The sequence below is a fragment of the Nicrophorus vespilloides genome, unplaced genomic scaffold (assembly GCF_001412225.1).
Source record: "Nicrophorus vespilloides isolate i.1.1-1 unplaced genomic scaffold, Nicve_v1.0, whole genome shotgun sequence".
NCBI classification, from domain to species: Eukaryota; Metazoa; Arthropoda; class Insecta; order Coleoptera; family Silphidae; genus Nicrophorus; species Nicrophorus vespilloides.
In genome coordinates this window covers 58800-84010 of record NW_017096264.1, presented here as the reverse complement: position 1 = coordinate 84010, position 25211 = coordinate 58800, and the positions used below count along the sequence as shown (strand labels likewise).

At 28.5% G+C, this 25211-nt stretch overlaps 1 protein-coding gene across 4 annotated transcripts in view; it reads left to right on the top strand.

The window, feature by feature from the left end:
- Positions 1 to 25211, top strand: part of LOC108556463 (transmembrane protein 132D) — a 45889-nt gene that overhangs the window by 10088 nt on the left and 10590 nt on the right. For all 4 annotated transcript variants that reach the window (XM_017912593.1, XM_017912590.1, XM_017912591.1 and 1 more), the window contains exon 4: positions 12958 to 13134. In XM_017912593.1, the coding sequence (XP_017768082.1) occupies positions 12958 to 13134 (177 nt within the window). The remainder of the gene's footprint in view (positions 1 to 12957; positions 13135 to 25211) is intronic.

The following is a 25211-nucleotide window of genomic DNA, read 5'->3' as shown; positions in this document are numbered from 1 at the left end:
TTTTTTTGTATGCTCGAATGCATTCGATTTGAATCGTATGTTTTGTAAAACGTTTTTGTTTAATTCATCGCGTAAAAGCATCATCAAATATGCATACGAATCGCATCCATTCGCTAATTGAAATAAAATCAATTTTCACTATTGAAAAATAAACAAAGTTTCGAATTAATATCGACGATATTAATAGAATTTTTAATGGATTTATTAAAAAAAAATATAATTTAATTCCATTTCATGAGCTTATAATTTATTTTATTGGTATAAAACTCTATATAGGTAATTTCTTGTAATCGTCTAATTTTTGCAAGTAGATTAGTTGTAAAGTGTCAAATTGTTTTTTTTTTGGGTTTTGAACGCTTTACTGTACAAATGGCGGCAAATTCAAATCTTGCGTTAATTTTGGGACACCCTTTATAATTGAATTATTTTAAAATATTTATTTCAGTTTCCTAACAGAATTTCAGTTGCTTGAAGCATATTAATAATGATCATTATGTAACAATTGAAATATTATTCATAATATTTTAGAATGATTCAATCGAAGAAATCATGAAATTTATAAAAAGTTTTTGATATTTTATATTATAGAAATATAAACATTTCAAGTGATTGGACTCATTTATTGTATGAAAAGTTGTGTTTTTTTTCTATATTTTAGTGATCTTTAATGAAATGTTACAAAATCTAAATTACGTGTTAGGAATGATCATTTAATTGGATTATTGTTACGTTATTTATGAGTGCAAAATTGCTATTTTGATTCCACTTCGAATCGAAACTCTTTCCATATTCATTGGACGCCAAAACGGCGTAAATCAATTCCCAAATGCAAAATGCGCCCCGAGCGGCCGCAGCAAAACGTTACGTAATTTTCGCGCGATTCGAAAACTGGAACGACGACCGGCCGAGGGCTCGCGCTTAATTACGTTTCCTCTTGTATTTCGAAATACCCGAGAGTTCAGTTCCATTCGCGTAAGCAAAAAACAGACAATAATGTAATTTCTGTTTGCAGACCTAAACGAGATTCTCCAAATATCCAGCATACATAATTGATAATAAACATATGCAAACCTAATAATCAAATATATTTGAATCAATATTAGTTTATATATTAATGTATAGAGGAATTTCAGGTTGTTCGATTTCAAATTGTGTTCAAGAACTGAAATAATTATTAAAGTTTTTCATGTTTGTGAACTAAATTGTTTGAAAACTTATAACAAAATTAATAAATTTCTTGATCATAGAAATAATGTAATCTTCTTTTAGTATATTCTAACTTTTCTTGTTCTTTAGTGTGAAGATTTTTTTTTTATAAAAGTTAAGTAAGTTTAACTATAAGCAACAAGAGAAGAAATAAACAAAGAAAAAAATGAACTTATTACAAAATTAAAGTTGTATAAAATTTTCTTTTCTTGATCACAGCAGAAATAATTGAATCTTCTCTTAGAAAATTCTATCTATTGTTTGTTCTTTAGTGTGAAGATTTTTGTTATATAAGTTAAGTAAGTTTAACTATAAGCAACAAGAGAAGAAATAAACAAAGATCAAGAAGAAAAAAAAATGAACTTTTTACAAAATTAAAGTTATAAAATTTTTGTATTTTCTTGATCACAACAACAATAATTGAATCTTCTTTTGGTAAATTGAATATAAATATATGAAATTGTACAAATACAGAACTTTAGTCTACATTTTTTTCTTTCTCTCTAAAAGTTAAGAAAAGTTTAACTATTAGCAACAAGGAAGAAATAAACAAAAAGAAAAAAAAATGCAACTGCAAATAAACTTGTTTAGGGCGTAACCGTGTCGCGTTTTCCGAAACTAATTGCTTTAATTACGGGAAAACTCAAAAAGTTCCAGAACTTAAAGCGCTTTTAAAAAGCGCCGAAGCGAGTGTAAAATATGCAAACGAGCGATAAATTATGTATGAGTGTTCACTTTAGATACATAAAATATATAAAAACAAACAAATAATATGTATACTTAATACCATTTGATTATTGCATATTTGATTAATACATAATTTAACGAATAATTACGTATTAAAGAATTATATTATTTTCGATTTATAAGAAAAACAGCAATTTTATTATAAAATACAGTTTTACAAGTTGCCACTGAATGAATATAAATATAAATTTGAATTGAACTACTTTAAATTACGTAAGAAATTACATTAAGTTTACAAGAAATAACATGATTATTACATAACATATAACTTTAAATACATAATTTAACGAATAATTGCGTATTAAAGAATTTGATGAGTTCTGATTTATACGAAAAACAGTGATGGATAAGGGCTGCAGGCTTATTATAAAATACAGTTTTACAAGTTGGCACTGAATTGAACTACTTTAACAAACAAACATAAATTTGATTTGAACTTCTAAATGATTTGGTATTCTCAAGTTATTTTAAAAGTGATATACAAATAAAGAATAGAATTTGATGATTGCTTCGAGGATCGACACTTCGTCGATTCTATTTTCGTGGATAGTTTTTGGAACAAACAGGATCCGAGCATTTCGTCCTGTAAGTGACGTCGGAAGTTTAAAGTTGCATAGAGCCTTGAGGGGAAGTCCCATCGCTTTCGTCCGACTGTCCATTAAATACCTAAGTGAATATTTATGTAGCTTGCACACAACTGGATTGAATGGATGTAGTAGTAGTAGTAGCAGTTTGGTAGAGATGATGCACGACGCTGCATCCCATCCACAAAACTTGTTCTTCCATGTAGGTAGTGTATATGCATAGTGTATAAATTGCCATCGCATCGAATATTAAATCCACGAAAGTTTTCCACGACAGAAAAATCGAAAACCAAAACTTTCCTTCTTCCATTTGCTTCCTCCTCCTTGCGACACAAGCAAAAAAGTTTTAATCCTGAACAAACTAACTTGGATTTTCCAACTTAACGCTATAAGATTAACGATACTTTTTACACGAATTTTATATGTAACATGTTTTTTTTTTTCTGTTATTAGTAAATCTCTTGAAACGTGACATATTTATTTTTAATTAATTAAAGTTTTATAATTTAATATTTATTTAATTTATAATCAAAAACTTGCTGATAATTTCAAACAAAATTCGTAAATCTGAATATTATTGTTACGTGCCATATTTAGTTTTAATTACTAATAATTATTAAGTTTTATAATTTAATTTAAAATCAAAACTTGCCTTAAATTGCTGAAAATTCATATTAGTTGAAATTTATAATTAATGCTGTAAATTGCTGAACTTCAAACAAAATTTGCGTATGTGTATATTATTGTTGAGACATTGAGAAGTTGATGTTTTTGTAGTATATATGAATCTCGTATTTTAGTTGAAGTAAAATTAGCAGCAGTGGCTTTGGAGTGAATGTATGGGCGTCTCGAGAGGCTTGGAACCAATTAACAACTTGTAAAATTTAATCACATCTCATGTTGGAATTTCCGCACCCGAACATTCCTAATTCAAAACGGGATGCGTCGGGGTAAAAAGCGTCGAGTCGCTCACATATATATATATATATATATATTCCGATTTCGACCTGCATCAAAACTGAAATTTAATTACCGCCCTCAACGACCGTACGACTTGTAATTTATGATTCGAAGTGCCCTTAAATTCAATTCAATTCATTTTCGTCATGCACAAAAGTTTTGCTGAGATTCAGAATCCACCAAAATATTTAATTAATACGTTTGATTTGAAAGCAGATTTAAGAGATTTGAAGTGAATAGCTTTAGTTTAATTTATTGCAATTTATGTAAAAAAATTCATTTTATCGAAAAAATTGTTTAATAAATGTAAAAATATATTTGTTAATTAAATTTATCTACAATTAGTTTAATAAATACCAGAAAAATATAGAATTTTGATCTATTTATTGATGTTTCAAATAGGTCGGCAATCTCTTCGTAACAAAGAGCCATTTTTAAGATATATCCTGTTTAAAATAGTCTAAGGAGCCGCACTTAGCATTACTACCGAAATGAATTTTTCAATAGAGCCATCGCTGTGGCATATGAGAGCCTCAAAAGAGTCAAATGCGGCTCAGGAGCCGCATGTTACTGTTACAAGTAAATTGTTATTAATATTTTAACTTGGTGAATTTATTGCAAAAAAAAAAACTTTAAAAATTAGTTTAATAAAAATGAAAAATGCATGAAAATAAATTGTAAAATAAATCAATTTTTACACTTTATTATTTATCAACGTTGAAAATGATGAGTATTTAATGTAATTTTCAGAGCTGAAATGTAAATTAGGATTTTGATGAAAATTTGTGTTAATCTATTGAAGTTTAAATGGATTTGCAAATGAAGCAAATTACTTTTACTACATGATTTATGTATATAAAATGTATATTTTACAATAAAAATATAAAATTCAAATGAAAAACACATGCAAATCCAATTTACAACTTTTGTAGCATAAAATGTAAATGCTGAAAATGACGATGAAATTAATCTAATTTTCAGAGCTGAAATGTAAATTACAATTGATGAAAATTTGGTTTAAACTATTGAAGTTTGATATGGATTTGTAAATGAATTCTATGGATCAAATTACTTGTACTACATGATGTATGTATGCAAAATTTATACTTTACAATAAAAATATAAAATGCAAATGAAAAACACATGCAAAACCAATTTTCAACTTTTATAATAGTATAAAATGTAAATGCTGAAAATGACGTTGAAATTAATGTAATTTTCAGAGTTGAAATGTAAATTACAATTTTGATGAAAATTTGGTTAAAACTATTGAAGTTTGATATGGATTTGTAAATGAATTCTATGGATCAAATTCATTTTACTACATGATGTATGTGTACAAAATTTATACTTTACAATAAAAATATAAAATGCAAATGAAAAACACATGTACATTCAATTTTCAACTTTTATAGTATAAATGCTGAAAATGACGATGAAATTAATGTAATTTTCAGAGCTGAAATATAAATTACAATTTTGATGAAAATTTGGGTTAATCTATTGAAGTTTGATATGGATTTGTAAATGAATTCTATGGAGAAAATTCCTTTTATTATATGATGTATGAATGCAAAATGTATACTTTACAATAAAAATATAAAATGCAAATGAAAAACACATGCAAAACCAATTTTCAACTTTTATAATAGTATAAAATGTAAATGCTGAAAATGACGTTGAAATTAATGTAATTTTCAGAGCTGAAATGTAAATTACAATTTTGATGAAAATATGAGTTAATCTATTGAAGTTTGAAATAGATTTGTAAATGAATTGTATGGATCATATTACTTTTACTACATGATGTATGTATGTAAAATTTATACTTGACAATGCAAATGAAAAACATGCAAATCCAATTTTCAACTTTTATAATAGTATAAAATGTAAATGCTGAAAATGACGATAAAATTAATGTAATTTTCAGAGCTGAAATGTAAATTACAATTTTCATGAAAATTTGGTTAAAACTATTGAAGTTTGATATGGATTTGTAAATGTATTCTTTGGATCAAATTATTTTTACTACATGATGTATGTATACAAAATTTATACTTTACAATAAAAATATAAAATGCAAATGAAAAACACATGTAAATCCAATTTACAACTTTTATAGTATAAAATGTAAGTACTGAAAATGACGATTAAATTAATATAAAATGCAAATGCTGAAAATGACGATCAAATTAATGTAATTTTCAGAGCTGAAATGTAAATTACAATTTTAATGAAAATTTAGGATAATCTATTAAAGTTTGAAATGGATTTGTAAATGAATTCAACGGATCAAATTACTTTTACTACATGATGTATGAATACAAAATTTATATTTTACAATAAAAATATAAAATGCAAATGAAAAACACATGCAAATCCAATTTTCAACTTTTATAATAGTATAAAATGTAAATGCTGAAAATGACGATCAAATTAATGTAATTTTCAGAGCTGAAAATGTTATTTGCGAATTTTGATGAAAATCGCAGTGGGTAGACATCAGTGTTTATGTGTCTCGTATACATGCAAAGTGTTGTGTTTGTATTCGTGTATTCGTATGATGTTTGCGCTCATATTATGTATGAAATATTTATGGTTCCGGGTTGTTTTACGCCGTTATGAAAATTATAGTTTTGCGGTTTTGTAATTTATTGGAATTCGAGCGCGCGGCTCCTGTTTCTGTAATCCCTGTCAGCTTTCATCCTGACATGTGCAAAAAGCCCAAAACAGCTACAATGAAAAAAAACGCAACACAACTAATTCAATTACACACGATGAAATTTCATTTAATTTGCTTCACCACACATCCACATCACCAATATTGATTATAACAATAATAATCGGCAGATAATTTCATCAATTTCAGTTGCATTTTTTAATTTAATTTATCAAATCAGTAAAATTTCGTATAGTGATTAATAATTTTATTTAAATACACAAATTTGCAGTTATTATTTCAATTTGAGTTCCAAATTAAATTTGTAAGTATTTTAATTGTTAAATAACTAATTAATAACTATATGCAAATAAGAGCGTAATCTGCGCATTAATTTAAATAGATTGCGGTGGGTCCGCGTTTATGATTGGACAATGGTGGACAATTATTGCGGGATATTCAAATGCGGTTTGTGAGTTATTTGCTCGGCATGTAAATGTTGGATGTTCCTGGTAATCGCATCGCTGTTATAACATTGTAACGAGCATCGGCCATAATCTGATTTGATGAAATTTCCATTAATTACGCAATAAAATAAAAATGAAAAAAAATATTTACTTGTATCGTATTGAAATATTATCGTAACAATGTATCGAGTATTAAACGTAATCCGATTGGGAAATGTCCATGCATTATGTAATAGAAATCAACATAAAAATATGATTTAGTTGTGGATATGCCAGGTAATCGCGTATTGAGTGTAAAATTATTTGAAATAGCAATGAATATATCAAAGAAAATATCATTTATTTGTATTGAAATGCAGGTGGATGTGCCGGGTATGTAGGTAGGACAATCCATTCGTGAAGTATCATAATTCCGCACTAAAGTTTCCCGTCTATTCCTCTTCCATTTCCGTTTTTCTCGGTGGGATGGAGGCAGTTGGACATAGTTATTTATGCGGCGTTTTCCGCTTTTCTCTACTAGGGAAAAACCCCGGCAAGGCAGTAAAACGTGAAATTATGAAACCCAATTTAAAATGCGAGGTAACGGAGATAGCGAACGGTGTACAACGTCGTCTCCCCGCGGAGAAGATGTGCCTACTCTCTTCTTCAAAGGAAAGGGATAAAAAATATATACATAACATAGAGTAGAGAGAGTGAGAGAGAGAGAGGAGGAGAGTGGGTTTCCATAACTCAGCCGGCCGTCATTTTCCGGTACTTTATGCTCGCATTCTATTACGGAACAAAACACTCATTTCCACTTAACCGAGCCGCGCGGTTTTCATTATATTTTATTACGCAATTTTTCAATTTTCCCGCACTCGTTTTCTCCGAGTATAATTAGAAACAAAGAGGAGCCAACACTTTTAACCCTAATGCACGAACAACCACTTTAATGCATCCTATTTAATAAGATTTTTTTAAATTTCAATATTTTATACGCATAAATGCAATTATTTATTCATATTTTGTACTTTACAATATAATAAGTAAATAATTAAAAAATAATAACGTTTTTTTTTTATAAATTTATTTATTTTTATATTCATATTAATTTTGGTACTAAATCTATCTTTATTATATACTCCATATTTTTATGTTTAATATACATATTTTTTGATCTAATTATCGTACGTTAATTATTAATTAAATAAAATGTGAAGACGTGAAATATATTCGATCTTTATTTAATAGTTACGTAACAACAGTTATAGCAAAAGAATCGCAATAAGTAATGTAACCATAAAATATATAAATCATGTTTTAGTTGTCTAGTTATTACGTAACTTTAATAGAACTTTTTAATAGAATTTTTTGAAATTCTATTGTTTTCAATAATTGAAAAATTAAAAAATATTATAGGAAAACGGGAAATGATACAACAATGAAAATAGGATCATTGGAAAGTGTATAATTTTGTCTTTAATTTGAATATTTCATTATGTAATTGGTGTATGTAGTTATGACATAATTAAATAAAACGTAAAGACGTCAACAAAAAAAATCACCATATTTCTGCTATTAATTAACTAAAATCAATCGAAAATTTTGATTTTATCAACTTTTTTTATGTAATTTTTTTATTTATTCCATATATAGAGCCGCGCGGTTTTCATTATATTTTATTACGCAATTTTTCAATTTTCCCGCACTCGTTTTCTCCGAGTATAATTAGAAACAAAGAGGAGCCAACACTTTTAACTCTAATGCACGAACAACCACTTTAATGCATCTCACTTAATAAGATTTTTTTAAATTTCAATATTTTATACACATAAATGCAATTATTTGTTCATATTTTGTACTTTACAATATAATAAATAAATAATTAAAAAATAATAACGTTTTTTTTTATAAATTTATTTATTTTTATATTCATATTAATTTTGGTACTAAACAACTAAATTTATCTTTACTATAAAGTCCATATTTTTATCTTTAATATACATATTTTTTGATCTAATTATCGTACGTAGTTAATTATTAATGAAATAAAATGTAAAGACGTGAAAACTATTCCATCTTTATTTAAAAGTTATAGCAAAAGATACGCAATATGTTATGTAACCATAAAATATATAAATCATGTTTTAGTTGTCTAGTTATTACGTAACTTTAATAGAACATTTTATGAGAATTTTTAGAAATTCTATTTTTTTCAATAATTGAAAAATTAAAAAAAAATATAGGAAAACCGGAAATGATACAACAATGAAAATAGGATCATTGGAAAGTGTATAATTTTGTCTTTAATTTGAATATTTCATTATGTAATTGTTGTATGTAGTTATGACATAATTAAATAAAACGTAAAATTAAATATTTCTACAATTAATTAACTAAAATCAATGGAAAAAGTTGATTTTATCAACTTTTTTTATGTATTTTTTTTATTTATTCCATATACAAACTATGTAATGTATATAATATAATTAATCGTTTATATTTATTTAATTTACAATATTTATTCATCCATTTGAGATATTCTACCAAAATGTAGAAAAAGATACTATTATAATAATATATTTAAAGATTGTTTGTAACGGTTGTTTTTTAGCAATCCGTGTTTGTTGTTAAGTCGTCCAAAGTGTTTTTAAACATTCATGCCCGGTTTCGAGGATTTTTACAGGCAAGTAAAGTCGAATTACAATAACAGAGCACGGATTCACGTGCTACCTCGATACGACTACTAAGCTCCCGTTTCGTAGCGAGGGCTGCATTTGATGTGAATAATAAAGATCGTTTTCGATCGATGAACATCGAAGAAGCACAAGTTCTTAAACTCAACACGTAATCTTAACAAATAAAAAAAACGCGATATTTTAGTTATATAATCCTAAAATTCATTTCCAAAAGTTCTTCCCCTTCTAAATCCTATATCCATCGTAATCTTAATCTTAGATTCAAGTATCCATAATGTAGCCTATTCTAATTCCTTTTGTCCTTATAATCATGTCCTTTTACAATGGTTGCTTTTTTGCATTAAAGTTGATTGGTTTTATTACATCATTGTTGTTATGTATGAATCTTTTCATTTTATTATATTATACTTAAAATTCACAGGCGGATCCATTCGGCTATTAGTCGCCCTTTCTAGTTATATAATGTAAATAGTTCTTAGCTGCATTTTTTTTTTATATTTTTTCATGTTTATTATATAAGTTTTGTTGATAATTTCACATATTATTCACATTTATTAAAATTACATAATATTATTTTTCATGAATAATATTCCTAAGAATTTTAATAATAATTTACATACATCAAAGGGTTTATTCAAATAATAAAATAATGTATTATATTATTCATATTTACGACATGAATAGTAATTCTATATATTAATTTTTATTATTATTAATAATAACACTAAATAAAAAAAAAGCAAACAAAAAGTTGTTAATTAACTTGAAATAATTATTAGCAAAGTTGTTGACTGGGCGTGATGAACTTCTCTGTTTCTGTGTAGCTCGTAACAAGCGTTTCCATGACCATTGCAGAGGAATTCTTGTTGATTTTGCAAATTAATATTGACGCGCGTCGGCAAACCCAAACCTCCGCAAGTATTAATTGAAAACCGCATTTACAGAAAAAAAGGACGGAAAAACAAAAACAGACGAGGAATAAAAAAAAAAGTTTTTCCAAGCGCGGAAACATCGTTTCTCGATTAAATATTTACATTGATTATTCCTCTTCAACTCACATACAAACGTCACCAGAATAATAAATTCATGTTTTCCGAAAACTTTTGAAGGAATGATACGAATTTAATACATTATTAATAGAAATATTCAGTAAATTACTTTAATTTTCATGAAAATAATACAGTTTCAGTAATTATGTTTTCAGGTTGTTTTCAATTATATCAATTATTTTATTACTTCTTTATTTTTCAAATAATTTAAATTCTTATACGATATTATTACATAATAAATATTTCAGATTTCTAAAGGTATTTAGTCCATTGAATAATCTACTTTTTATACATAAAATAGAGAAATATACAATTTTCCGTTTTATTTCATTACTTATTTACATGACTTAATTTGCCATGCATAACACGTGACATAAACTGGGTTACATAATTACACGGATACTTGCGTAATTACATAGAGTCGAGCTAAATAAAGTGTTTGCTTCATCAAACGCTCTTTTTTTTTAATTAACAAAAAAAAACAGACTTAATGTGTCATGCAAGTTTAAAGCGAATCCGACATGCAAATTAGAGGTTTTACATAATACAACAGTTTGAAGAAAAAAAATGTATGTGCATTTAATTGTCGTTAAAACTGTGGATAAAAAGTAACAAAAACAAACAATTAGAAAAGGTCTCGTAATGTCAGTTGAAAATGGCGGCAAATATGAATAATTGTAGCTATGTACTTTGTGAAATGAGCACTTTGTGTTTACGCACTATTTCCGCCCCAGTTTCCTTAATGAAATAGGGGGGGGCGCACAGCGCCCCATTAGAATTCCTCGGGACGTTTAATTAAAGACAATATGCGCCCGAAAACAAAATATTAATGAAGTATTTATAAAGCGGAATTTACCTGCAACAATGTTAGCGGAAAATTCCTTGAACGATTAACTTCTTTTTTTTTACATCGTCCTACGTTTATTCCCATTTTGTTTGCTGTCAATGAGGTGATATATACAGCGTTCAGAAGTATTTATTCCAGTCGAAAGTCGGGAAATAAAATTTCCCGTTCACGATCCCCCTTAGAGTTTTTCTTTCTTTCCCTCTTCGTTTCTTAGTTGTTTTTTTTTTGGATCCATTCGCTGGGTGTGGCCCGAAGGATTCGCAGGGATAAGTAAGGGAATTTTCCGAGCTCCCATTTATATAAGCACGGAGGAAGGAAGATAACTTGGTGAATGGGTTTCCACTGATTACCCGGAATTATAATGTATGTGGAAAACGGTATAAAAAAAAAGTGCAAAGCCATTCGATTCTCATTGATTTACTACTACTACAATTCGAAGAGCTCAATTATATAAGAAAAAAACTATTCTATAACAGGTTTTTTCGGGAATAGCGTAAGACTTTTAATTGATGAATTGCTAAAACGGAATTATACTTGTTCGAAAACTTATTCTATTTTCATCCCTTGTTTACCAGTTGTTTGTTGCGCCTTCCTCGAACTTATTACATTTCTTCAGACTCGTAAAGTTGTAAGCCCTCATTATAAAGTTTTTCATGTAGGAAAAGCGTAGGCAAAAGAACAGACGATTATTTTATTTTTATTAAAGTTTTACCAGATTTTTTCGGTTAAAATGAAAATAAAAATGCGAAGATATAAGTATAAACTAATTACCGTCTGCAATTTACATTCGTAAAGAATTTGTTACCCGAAAATAAGGAAGGAGGATGAATCGAAGCGAATGCAACGGTAAATCTCTCATTCTCATGGACGATTAAACTGCTTTCGGAATTTCAATAAAATTCCTCGAATCCATTCATTAAAGAATCAAGGATAATACTTTTGTTGTGCGGCATTTCGAAGCCGTTAGCTTCGGATTCGAAACACGTAACTTTTAATAGAATTAACTATGTTTCGGCTCATTAATTCCATAATGGTGTGTACTTCAGATCTGTTGATTGTGGTTCTCTTCAAGATTACAACTTCTTGTTAAATTGTTATTATAATTGAATATAAGCTACTTAAAGAACTTTCAGTAAGAAGCATTAGACACAAATATTTAAATACTTACCAAAATCGCGTTTAAAATTAACACTTTGCGGACGATTGGCGTATATATCCGCCCTAGCAACAATATCTCATTATTATTAATTAAGACATAAAATTTAGTGAAATCAATTTTCAAATTAATATCATTGGAATGTACATATAAATATCATCAAATTGATGAAAAGAGAGAATTAATATCATTTAAAGTAAGGAAAGGTACGTTTGAGTTAGGAAACGTTTCTGTTCTTTAAATACGGCGAAAACCTGTGCAGCGATTTACGTGCTCGTAAACATACGAAATAAAAAAAAATAGAAGAAAAACTGTTGGAAAATCAATTTTTAGTGTGCACATTTCGTGGAAATTTTTCCGTCCGTGCTTGCGAACATAAATTGGGCGCAATTGCATTTAACTTCGGTGCACACACAATGTACGAGAGTAACTCAACAATATTTTTGCGCAAACAATAACTTTGCGCAAACAATAACTTTGCGCAAACACAACAATTTAACAAACGGTATTTTTATGCATTGGACTATAAAAAAATATGTGTGCAATTAACTGAAAACAAATTGAGTAATGTTAATTATTGTATTTTTGTCTACTTATGTTTCAGGGGGAAAGTTAAAAGCGGTGTCAGGTTGTTAGGAGCGACTGCGAGTGATCCGTCTTCGTGGAACATCACCGTAGAGATGAATCCTAGGCACACGGGAGCCATGGTTACGGCGATGCGTAAGGAACCTCTGGAGCCGCCATCCCAGGACGCTCCATCGACTACGTCCTCGCAGGGAGAGTAAGTCATTAGAGTAGACTAGCCTGAAACTAATTTATTTATGTCGAGTGTTAAAGGGATTTAGTTGGGATTTTCGCTTGTTCTGGCATAAACTCGTGGGGCCCGCTTGAACAGACAAGCGGAACGGGGCTTAGCACTACATAATACTGTCTCTATAACGGATTTGGGTTCACCCTCTCCGATCGGAAGACAAAAAGTACAAATCATTTCAGTCGATCCGTTCGAATCGTTTATACCAACATCCCAAGTGTCTGAAAAACTTTCATGCAATTCTTAAATCATTTATTGTAAGCTTAAACATCTATTTACAATACAGTTTTGTTAATTTTATTACTTAACTCTTTGACATTCAATGATGTCAAAAAGATACAAAGTATCTTTTCGTGTTTTTACACTAATAATTATTAAATTTTTAAAGTTGTACAAAAATAAACCAAGCTTAGGTTTTGAAAAGATTAGAAGATTAGAGCAACAATCGTAAACTAGTAAAACCTTTATCCAACTCCTCATTGGGATAATCCAAACATTAAGTTATTTACTGCAAACCCTGGTAATCAACACTTTAGTTTTGTGAAAAATATAGTCAATTTCTACTTTTCTTTGCCTGCTCAACCAATCAATCACTTTTTCGTAATGATAGGACAAGAAATATATAGATTAGCAATCTTTAAGAATTTTTCAATTATTTTCTAATGAAAAACAAATAAATACCTAAAGAACTTTAAGAAATCAACGGAAATTTCCGTAAAAAAACGAAACTTGTGTGGGTTTGTATCCAAAATATGCAATATATCAATAGTATTTTATATGTATGTGACATGAATATACTGGTAAACAATATAATATAATATGCATGAATTAGTACAGTGAATCGACAATCCGCTGCAGGGGATAATGAAATGTGGACGTCGATCCGAATAGTAATTATTAACAATAATACGGGGGGCGATTCGTAATTGCGTTTCGAATTAAATTAACATCCATGGAAACGAGGATACATAATAAAAAAATTGAATGCATCTAAACCACCGGATAATCACTGAACGAAAAACGTGTTTCGATTCCCATAATTTTACGAACCGGAAAATTTAATAATCGTATTTATAAATAATAAATTTTAATATATCGAATGAACGATTTTAATTGTAATTATCTATATTAAATTCATGTAAATTATAACAGTACAATTATTTTTAAATTAATATACAATTTAAACTGTTTATTATAGTAGATTTTAAGATTTGTGTGTACTCACCTTTATGTTTAGTGATGTGATCAAATTTAGTAAAAACTAATTTTTTGAATATCGTCTGCAAAAGTTATACAAATACAAAAAAAATAATAATTCTAATTAATTAAAACAATTAAAAAAATGTCATAGAAAATGTGTTATTTTTAGGTCATAAATATAATTGTGATTTTAATTGTAATTATCTATATTAAATTTATGTAATTTATAACAGTACAATTATTTTTAAATTAATACACAATTTAAACTGTTTATTATAGTAGATTTTAAGATTGGTGTGTACTCACCTTTATGTTTAGTGATGTGATAAAATTTTGTAAAAACTAATTTTTTTAATATTGTCTGCAAAAGTTATACAAATACAAAAAAGTAATAATTCTAATTATTTAAAACAATTAAAAAAATGTCATAGAAAATGTGTTATTTTTAGGTCATAAATATAATTGTAATTTTAATTGTAATTATCTATATTAAATTTATGTTATTTATAACAGTACAATTATTTTTAAATTAATACACAATTTAAACTGTTTATTAAAGTAGATTTTATGATTGGTGTGTACTCACCTTTATGTTTAGTGATGTGATAAAATTTTGTAAAAACTAATTTTTTGAATATCGTCTGCAAAAGTTATACAAATACAAAAAAGTAATAATTCTAATTATTTAAAATAATTTAAAAAATGTCATAGAAAATGTGTTATTTTTAGGTCATAAATATACCAAAAAAAAAACTGATTTACAAATTTTATTAGAATATAATATTAAGATTAAGAAATATGCGCTTAGTTAATGTGTAAGCACATTTATATATAGTACCTGATTTTGTTTTCATTCGCATTCTATTCTAATTTAATTGTAAAGGTTGACTTTCTACCTATTTCAGTATTTGATAGTGCACTTTTCAGTAAGAGTAAAGCAATCTTGGTGAGAGGTATTTATGTTATTTATATAGTGTATTTTGGGTCAAAGTGACCCTTCTGTAGCAAATACTTCCTGATGTAACAATATTTGAAATTCACATTGTAATAAGTTTGGTTGCCTACTAATACAATTAATGAAAACAGCAACGTTTTGTGACATATCGAAAAGACCAATTTGTTCTAATTGTTTAATATTTAAAAATTTGGTCATTTTGACCCATATGAAGTACTTGTGTTTTATATATTTGTCCATAATAGTTACGAGTTAAATAGTTATACTTCTAAAGTAAATAATGTATAGATTTTTTGATTAATCATTATGTGACTTGTTATCAAATGATGTGTTAGGAAACGCCATTAGTTTAGACTCCAAATAATGTATATCCTCGTAACGGAGAACATTGAATTCACGTCATCAATAAATATGCCGGTACATTGATGCATTGCAACAATTCCGTGTCGGAATTGCTAGATTTCCAATTAAGCGCGTATTCGGAATGCAGCTTCCCATATCATTTCCGGACTAATATAAATACGGTAATAGCCTATGTCCATTAGGGGTTTGCATTCTTTTGATGGTTGTTGTTGTTGTTCCGACTGCTGTTTCTGCCGTTGTTATATGGTGTTAAGCCTGGACGAACGAGATGCAGACGACGCGAAACGCGGATCATTGGATTGTACGCTAATTTGCATATCGCCGGATTTCGGATCGATATGGTTTTGAAAGGGACGTGTGTATATGTTGTGTACGTATTGGCTTCACGATTTTCCACCCCGATGCGAACGTGCATTAAGCCCTCCACTCCCACCATGTTGCGAAATCAATTTGCGGACCAAGTTAACCACGTAAGTGGACTAATTGCGTTCACTTACCTCGGCGCTCAATCACAAAGGGTTCATTCACACCTGTGACATATTTTTGGTTAATAGTGCAAACCTATTACTTCGTAATAGGTCAAATCGAGAACGTGTTTGATTTGAATTGTCTGCAAATCTGATATTAGGATCATTGAAAAGAGCATAGCTTTATCTCTAATATTCTAATTAGCGAGAATAATTATGAAGTAATTAAATGAAAGGTGAATACATTATAACAAATCGTAAAATTACGTAAGATTATAATTTAAGACTCTATTAGTTTCTTAAATTAAACATTCTAATTTCAATGCAATTTTAAAAGTATGTTAAAAATAAGTTATATAACTTTAATAATAATAAATAATAATAGTTATATTAAATATTAATATAGACTTAATTTTGTAAAACATTCAATGAATTTTATATAAACAAATTTAATGTGTAAAGGATATGGCGAATATATCCGCCGCTTGTCCATCGTGAATCCTTTAATTTTTTACTTATTTAAGACTCTATTAGTTTCTTAAATTAAACATTCTAATTTCAATGCAATTTTAAAAGTATGTTAAAAATAAGTTATATAACTTTAATAATAAGTGTTACAAAAGTTGAAAAACTATAAAATTCTGATTGATTTACTTGCAGATCTGACTAGGTATTGATTCTCTGTCTGAAGGTTTTGTAGCCTGCTAAAATAATCACGTAACATTAAATACTTATGTACATGAAATGTGTGCGCCTGTTCGAAGTGTGCACTTAGTGAACGTGTACTAATATAGACAAACATTCGTGCACCTGTGCCTCTCTGACTGATAGACACATCAAGCGTCGAAGGGCTTAAAGGGTCTCTACAAGCATTTCTATACACATTACCGTTCCGAGCCAAAATTAAGCTGCATAAATTCCTAACGTAATCCACGAACTCCTATATTTTTCATCCCCGGCAAAAAGCGACTCATTACATAATTCATTTCGTCCATCGAATGATTATTAATGGATGGTTAAAAAATTTCTTAAAATACAAAAAAACGCAGCGAAAAATCCAAGCATTATAATTAATGATGCATTAATTAAAGAATGAATTTCATTTATTGTAGTTTCGAAAATTAATTACTGAAATAATCTTGAAAGTTGTAATTTAAAATTGATGAAAAGACAAAATTAATTTTGAAAGTGAGATGTGAAAAATTGTTATACGTAGAAGGAAAACTAATAAAGTTAAGGAATATTTATGGACACCTGGACGTGGAGGTGTTTCTGAAATATTAGAAAAGTTGTAAACTTAGTTGTAGTGAGATTGCTTAGTTCATAAGTGGACAAAGAAACTTTCAGACTGCATTACAAATTGCACTTGATATTTTACAGCTAAGATACAAACAAATTCCGAATCGATTGCAACGCTAAGTGCTAAAACTACTTAGAAATCAAAGTTTGTAATCGAACAATATCTGTTTAGAATTTAATAACAGGCTTTCAATTTATCTGCACTAATGTATATAGTATTAGTATTCTAGTTCTTCACGGATGGATGAAATTTAAAGAGACTTTGAGGACGAGAAATTATAAGTTCCGGTATGGCGGGTAATTCGAAACTAGCGAAGTTTCTATACTGTTAGTGTGGTCTGAAGAAGCGAACTTTGCAGAGACGGGTTGCGAATATTTCATCGGTTCGCAGTTCTTGCTAGAATAGATTATGCCTACCACCATCGATTCGCTAATGGAGGGTAATAGCTTTCCGGAATATATCCAAACTTTTCCATTGACATTACACTACAATGCTATTACGTTATAAATAATCCAATACTACTATTTCAGTGCACTGCTAATGGATTAGCTTTGAATTGCGCTTTTGATGTATTAATGGGGACAATCGTTTAGTCCTCTTTAATTATTCACAATCATTTAGTTTTGATGCATTTAACTTCGTATTTTAACGCTCTTTGATAAAAAAAAATATTATTACAATTAAATAATTGAAAATTACTATAATTTATACATATTTTTGATAGGTTCTTGTCAATAAATAATAATAGTTATATTAAATATTAATATAGATTTAATTTTAGTAAAACATTCAATGAATTTTATATAAACAAATTTAATGTGTAAAGGATATGGCGGATATATCCGCCGCTTGTCCATCGTGAATCCTTTAAATTTTTACTTATTATTTTAATAATTATTAATATTTATCCATATTTGAAAAACTTCTATTTAGAGGTGGAGATGTTTCAATAAAAAATAAGTTTGTAAAACTAAATCTAAAAAATGGTCATAATCTTCTATGACTTTTAACTATTATTGTTACAATTACCTTATTGAAAATTTTTCAGATTCTTCCATAATTTTGAGTAGTTTCAAACACTTTGAATCGAATTCATTAATAGTTTAATATTTGTTGATGCAAGTCTTCTGTTTGTGTGATCTAAAAATAAAACTAATCTTTTTTAATCTCTTCCATTAGAAGATTAAAGCATTCTCGTGGATGGAGAATTGTTGATTGTGCTGTTGTTATATGTGTTCATCCAGATGTGAAGAGTGGATGTGCAACGCGAGACGAGATCGTGTAAATGTTTAAGTTTCGAATGAAGCCCTGTTTGTTTTTGAACCCAATTAAGAGGCACTGGCGCTCTTGGATCCATTTGTATCTCCGTTCACGTCCAAACAAAAACCGACTTGATTAATTCAAGAGCGAAAGTGTTGTACAATGATCTTCTTTAAATAGACACGAACACTCGATATCCAATTATCTTCCGACCAGCAAAACTCGAACGTGGAAAAACGACAAGTGCTGCTCCGCTCTTCGGGTTTCATTTTTCGATGTACATCAACAACCTAAAATGTATTAGGTTTTGAAGGATGTACCAACAAAAACAAATGAATTCTAAAATTGAAAATATTTTTATACCACATCTCAATTTATGTAAGAGCTTTTTTATCTAATATTTTTATAATTAATTTTTCAATTTCTTCAGTTTAAAGACTAGTTAAAGGTTACTTTTATACAAATATATAATTAAATTGTAGCGTAAATTTAGAAAAAAAAAACTATTTTACAAACATTTAATGTGCATTAAGAGAATAATTGTGTAAGATGTTGAAAGCTAAACTCGATACATTATTAAGTAACTTTGCTTTAATAATATAAACAGAATTGTATACGAACTCTACTTTAAAACCACTTTAAAACTTATTACATTGAAGAGAAACAATGAAAATTGTTTAATTAAAGTTAAACTCGGGGATTATAAAATGACTTTAAATTAATAATATACAAAAATATAGCTAATAATTATTATAAAATGATTAAATGAAATAAAATTTGTATGTTTTAAAGCACTTATCTTAATGAATTGATTAATTATAAAGTAATTAATTCCAACTACAAGTTTCATCATGAAACTTATTTGAAATAATTTAAGCAGAATCTTTTTTTGGTTATAGAAATTTGATATCAAAATGTAACTTTAAGTGGATTTAAATTGATAATATAACTGATATGGATATAAAATTTAACAATTATTTGTGTAGTATAAACATTGATATAACTTTGTGGACAGTTCAATCAAGTTGAAAATGTAGCTATTGTGAAACATCTGGTTCGGAATGTAATTAGTTCAATGTAGAAAATGTAGATTTATTGCATTGCAGTTGTCGTTCCAAGTGTAGCAATTAGCGATGCAATTAATATAATATCGCAACGGGCACAGAATGCACGGAATTCTGCAATTGGGTTTGAGGTTGCTGCGTAATCGATGTAATATAGAGCAATTTCCTTCCATTCCGATCTAAGCTTCATTAATTAAATGCAATTCTGTATGTATGTCTGATGTCATGGCTTGTTCTAATATGCAAATTATTTTCAATGTTTGTATTAGCGTGCGGCGGATATATCCGCCCAACTTTTAAACAGGAAAACTAAGCTTATACAAAATTGAATACATATCGGAATCTTAGTTTTTAACTACTTTTTTACGGTTTTAGTTATTTTTTAGCTAATTTATGATGAAATACAATGAATGTTCAAATATAACAGAAGCTAAATTAATTAAGATAACAAAAAACGGAGTATAATTCAGAGGAAAGGTGCGTTTAATTTTTCCTCCAGGGTTTACCTATTCATGGTAAGCAATTAGGGATGAAGATGGTGAGAACAAAAGGCTAAAGAAGAAAAGGTGAAGTAGAAAAATAAAGGAAGAGAGAGCAAAAACAGTGGAAACATATTATCACCCCGTGATCCCTTTTCATAACGGATGAAGGGATTCCGCGTTGGCGCGGCGCCAATAAAACGCAACCGAAGTCTGGAAATCCGGGGTGAATGTTGAGGGGGTTGCGAGATAGTCCCTTCAGACGACGCATTGTGGACCCAACGATCCGAAAGCGAAGAGCAAAAAATAAGGGAGAAGAAAAAAATGTATTGAAACAACAGCTTAGATCCAAATGGAAAATTATAACCGCGGAGTTGTTTTCCCGTTCCTTCGATTCCTTTCAATCCTTTTGTTTCAAATGCTTTACATTCTTGATGAGACGGACAAAGAAAAACGGATGGAAGCAGGTCAGGTCCGTTACTATTGATCTTCCGTTGCCAATTACATAATTAATTTCTTGAAACCCTCCCGTAAATTATCGAGGCAAAATGAGGGTTGTAGGATTTTGAAGAGGGTAGACTGGATTTCAAACTGACTGAATGAGTGATCCATTTATATAACAATGATGTGTACTGTTTCAAAATGATGGTCAATTGTTATTTGTTTAATATAAAGTTAAAAGTTTTTTTTTATTAATTTATAACAAATTAAATGTTTATTTTTTAACTTATTGAAGGAAATATACAAAACTTAGTACTGATTTCATTTGCGAATTAATTACTGAAAATATTGGAAATTCTTAGCCCTAAAAAGACAATATTAAATTAAAAACTGTATTAAAAAGTGAATTTCTTTAATTGGATGCTTCTAAACTTCATATTTTTTAAATCAAAATAATAATTTCATTCATCTAGTTTTACAAATAAGATATTATTTGAATGGGTCTATATCGAAAGACCGTCTATTGAAAGCCTGACGTTCGAAATCACGAGTGTATCAAAATCCCGACATTCGAAATCCCGAGTGTATCGAAATTCCGACAAACAAAATTCCGACTGTATCGAAATCCCGAATATATCGAAATCCCGACAGTGTCTTTTATTATTATAATTTCTACAATAACATTTTATATTATTCTACTATATTTTAATAGGTACGACGGATACTGAAAAAAATATTTTTAAGACTTAGGTCGATGGCTTTTTTGCCCGATTATTAATTGTTGTTATTTATTTTTAATAACAATAAATAATATTAATTATTATTGTATTTTTTTTTTCGTTCAAGAAATATTCTATAATAAAATTAGTTTATGTTGTTAACAATAAATAACAACAATTAATAATCTTATTAAGTTTTAGATTGTCGGTGTTTAGATTTTGATATAGTCGGGATTTTGACATAGTCGGGATTTCGATATAGTCGGGATTTCGATATAGTCGGGATTTCGAACGTCGGGATTTCGATACACTCCGGATTTCGAACGTCGGTATTTCGATAGACGGGATTTTGGTTGTCGGGCTCGCGATTGCCACCTATTTGAATATACCCGGCGCATCCATCAATGATTACTCATATGAAAAATATTTTATAAATTTTAACAGAATATTTATATAATTTTGACGTCCTTTTATGAATGAAATCTCGTTATGTGCGGTATAATTAATCTGCGCTCATAAAGCGAATTACGTTGATTCCCTGAAGGGAGGTCAAACTTTTAGTTTTGTGCATTTTAAAATCCCGAGACAGCACAAAAAAAAAGCAAATTAATGGAAACTCCCTAATTTAGATTTGGGTTTTCCTAACTGCAATCTCGTCCATTTGTTTTGTAATTTATTTAGCTTCTTTTTGTTTAGTTTCTTTTTGTTGTGTCGTTGTTGTTGAGTACCAATAAATTGAAAGTTCTAAAACAGTTTCTAGATGGAACCACTTTTGCTGTTTTTCTTTTTTTTTGCCGGACACAAAGGGCGGAAATCCCTGGTGATAATAATGGTTTTCGCGTTTCCTGCGCCGAACGGCAATTAAAGTTGGGAAAACTCGGTCGAAGTGATATCGTTTGAAATTAGAACGGGCCCGGGCGTATCTGGTAAATCACGCGAAGTCGCTAAGATCTAGCACGTAGATAGATTGGGGTTGTATGTGTGTGAATATAAGGGTTATTTTGGGGGTGGTCGGGTCGGTAATTATTTGCATTTTATGGTGGTGGTGGTATGAAATTTTGGGTTTGAACTTCCAATTAATCCCAAATGTACAGACGGTTCGGCAGTTTCGCTAATTTATTTCCACCCACGCGGCACCAATATAACAGCTCAGATTGACGTATCAGAACGGAATTCTCGAATCAATCGTCAACTAAATATGGAAATTATTGCCGAAATCGATAAACAAGGAAACACGCCAGAAACGTAATTATTTATTTTGACAAATTGATTTCTCCAATAATATTTCAATAATGACATTTCACAACAACAATCATACTTTTAATTACATAACGTATTAGAATCAATGTTAAAAAATAGTACAATTTGATCAAAATCTTAATTTCAAAATACTTTAGACAATAATTAAAATAAATAATTATTACGTGACAATTTTATGTCTGATGTCATGGCTTGTTCTAATATGCAAATTATTTTCAATGTTTGTATTAACGTGCGGCGGATATATTCGCCCAAAATTTATACAGGAAAACTAAGCTTATACAAAATTGAAAACATATCCGAATCTTAGATTTTAGCTACCATTCTTTTTAAGACGTCATGTTTTTGATTAAGCTTTAACGCTACTTTTTTTACGGTTTTAGTCATTTTTTAGCTAATTTATGATGAAATACAATGAATGTTCAAATATAATAGAAGCTAAATTAATATAATATAATTAATATAATAATGACATTTCACAACAACAATCATACTTTTAATTACATAACGTATTAGAATCAATGTTAAAAAATAATACATTTTGATCAAATTCTTAATTTCAAAATTCTTTAGACAATAATTAAAATAAATAATTAATACGTGACAATTTTATGTCCACAATATTTAATAATTACATTTCACAAACATATTGAAACTTTAGTTACATCATCCAAATCTAACGAAAAATGAGAATTTCAGATCAATAGTCCTTTGCAACAGTTACTTGTTTTATATTTGTGTTTGTTTAACTGTTACACTAAAAATTATTATTATTTATTGAGAATTACAAAATTTATTACAAAACACTAAAATTACATAAAATTCATTGTTTTTTTTTTGTAAATTATAGCATAATAATATGATTTGATATTGGAATTACATAATTCCAACAGTTCGTTACATTATATACAAATAATAAACTTACAAAAAATAATTATATAAGGTTAATTCGAATTATTCATAACTATTGGAAAAGGACTATTTACCTTTATACTTCTTTAACTATAGTTTAAAGGCACTGGCGCTTTTAATTACATAATGTATTAGAATGAACGTTAAAAAATAATACAATTTGATCTAAATCTTTCAAAATACTTTAGACAATCCGTTTTTATGTATCTAAATATTAATTATATGCTGATAATTAATAAATAAAGTAAATAATTAGTACGTGCCAATTTTATGTCCACAGTATTTAATAATTACATTTCACAAACATTGAAACTTTAGTTACATCATCCAAATCTAACACAAAATGAGAATTTCAGATCAATAGCCCTTTGCAACAGTTATTTGTTTTATATTTATGTTTGTTTAACTGTTACACTAAATATTATTATTATTTATTGAGAATTACAAAATTTATTACAAAACAACTAAAAACACTAAAATTACATAAAATTCATTGTTTTTTTTTGTTAATTATAGCATAATAATATGATTTCATATTGAAATTACATAATTCCAACAGTTCCTTACATTATATACAAATAGCAAACTTACATAAAATAATTATATAAGGTTAATTCGAATTATACATGACTATTGGAAAAGCACTATTGACCTTTGCACTTCTTTAAATATACTTTTTTTTATATAAATTTTAATATAAGTTTCTCAACAAACTGAGGATGTTGGAAAATGGAAAAGATTTAATATTTGTGTTGGAAAGTGAGGCTCGGAATTATGTGATTTCAATATTGGCAGGAAAATTTCGATCGAGCAAAGTTTTTGGGGAGGCCAAGAGTGTTTTAATTTCAATTAAAATAAAGGAAGCTGCGGCGGTTTCCATTCCGGACGTGTCTTGGCGCTGACGTCCGGGTGCGCCCGGATGTGACGTAATCCGTTATGCGCTCAAGAGAGAAAGAGATGGATTTATGTTGGAGTGAGGAAGAGGAAGTGAGAAGGAGCGAGAGTGCATATTCGATTCCGTTTCCATTACGTCGTAAAATTGAAAACGTGATAAGAAAATTGGAATAAATTAAAAGCGAGCAAAAAAAAAACTTTACACCTCCTTTTCCGGATGACCCCATTCTTACTTTTAACCCCAATTCGTGTTTAGAACTATCAAAATATTTACTTTGTATTGATTTTGCAATAAGCTCCACAAAGTAATAGATTGAAATTATACAATTTTATTATATAATATCATCATATTCCTATAAAGTAATTTACGTAATTAATTATTATATAATATCATTATATTACATGGATATGTATATTTGCTTGTTATTGATTTTGCAATAAACTTAATTCCATAAAGTAAAATACGCTTAAATGGATTATTTTAAACCGTGTTAAAGGAAACCGTGTAAATCGAGTACAGTTTAAAACGTATTGGCATGTAATTGTATAATTGAAATTATACAACTTTATTATATAATATCGTGAAAGGAATATGACGATATTTACATAATTAACACTTGAAGATTGAAGAATTTAGCTTCTGAAGTGTTTTTTTATTATATAATATCATAATATTTCATGGATATGTAAAGATAATTATATAAAGTCACACGTACTTATTACACGTAGAATT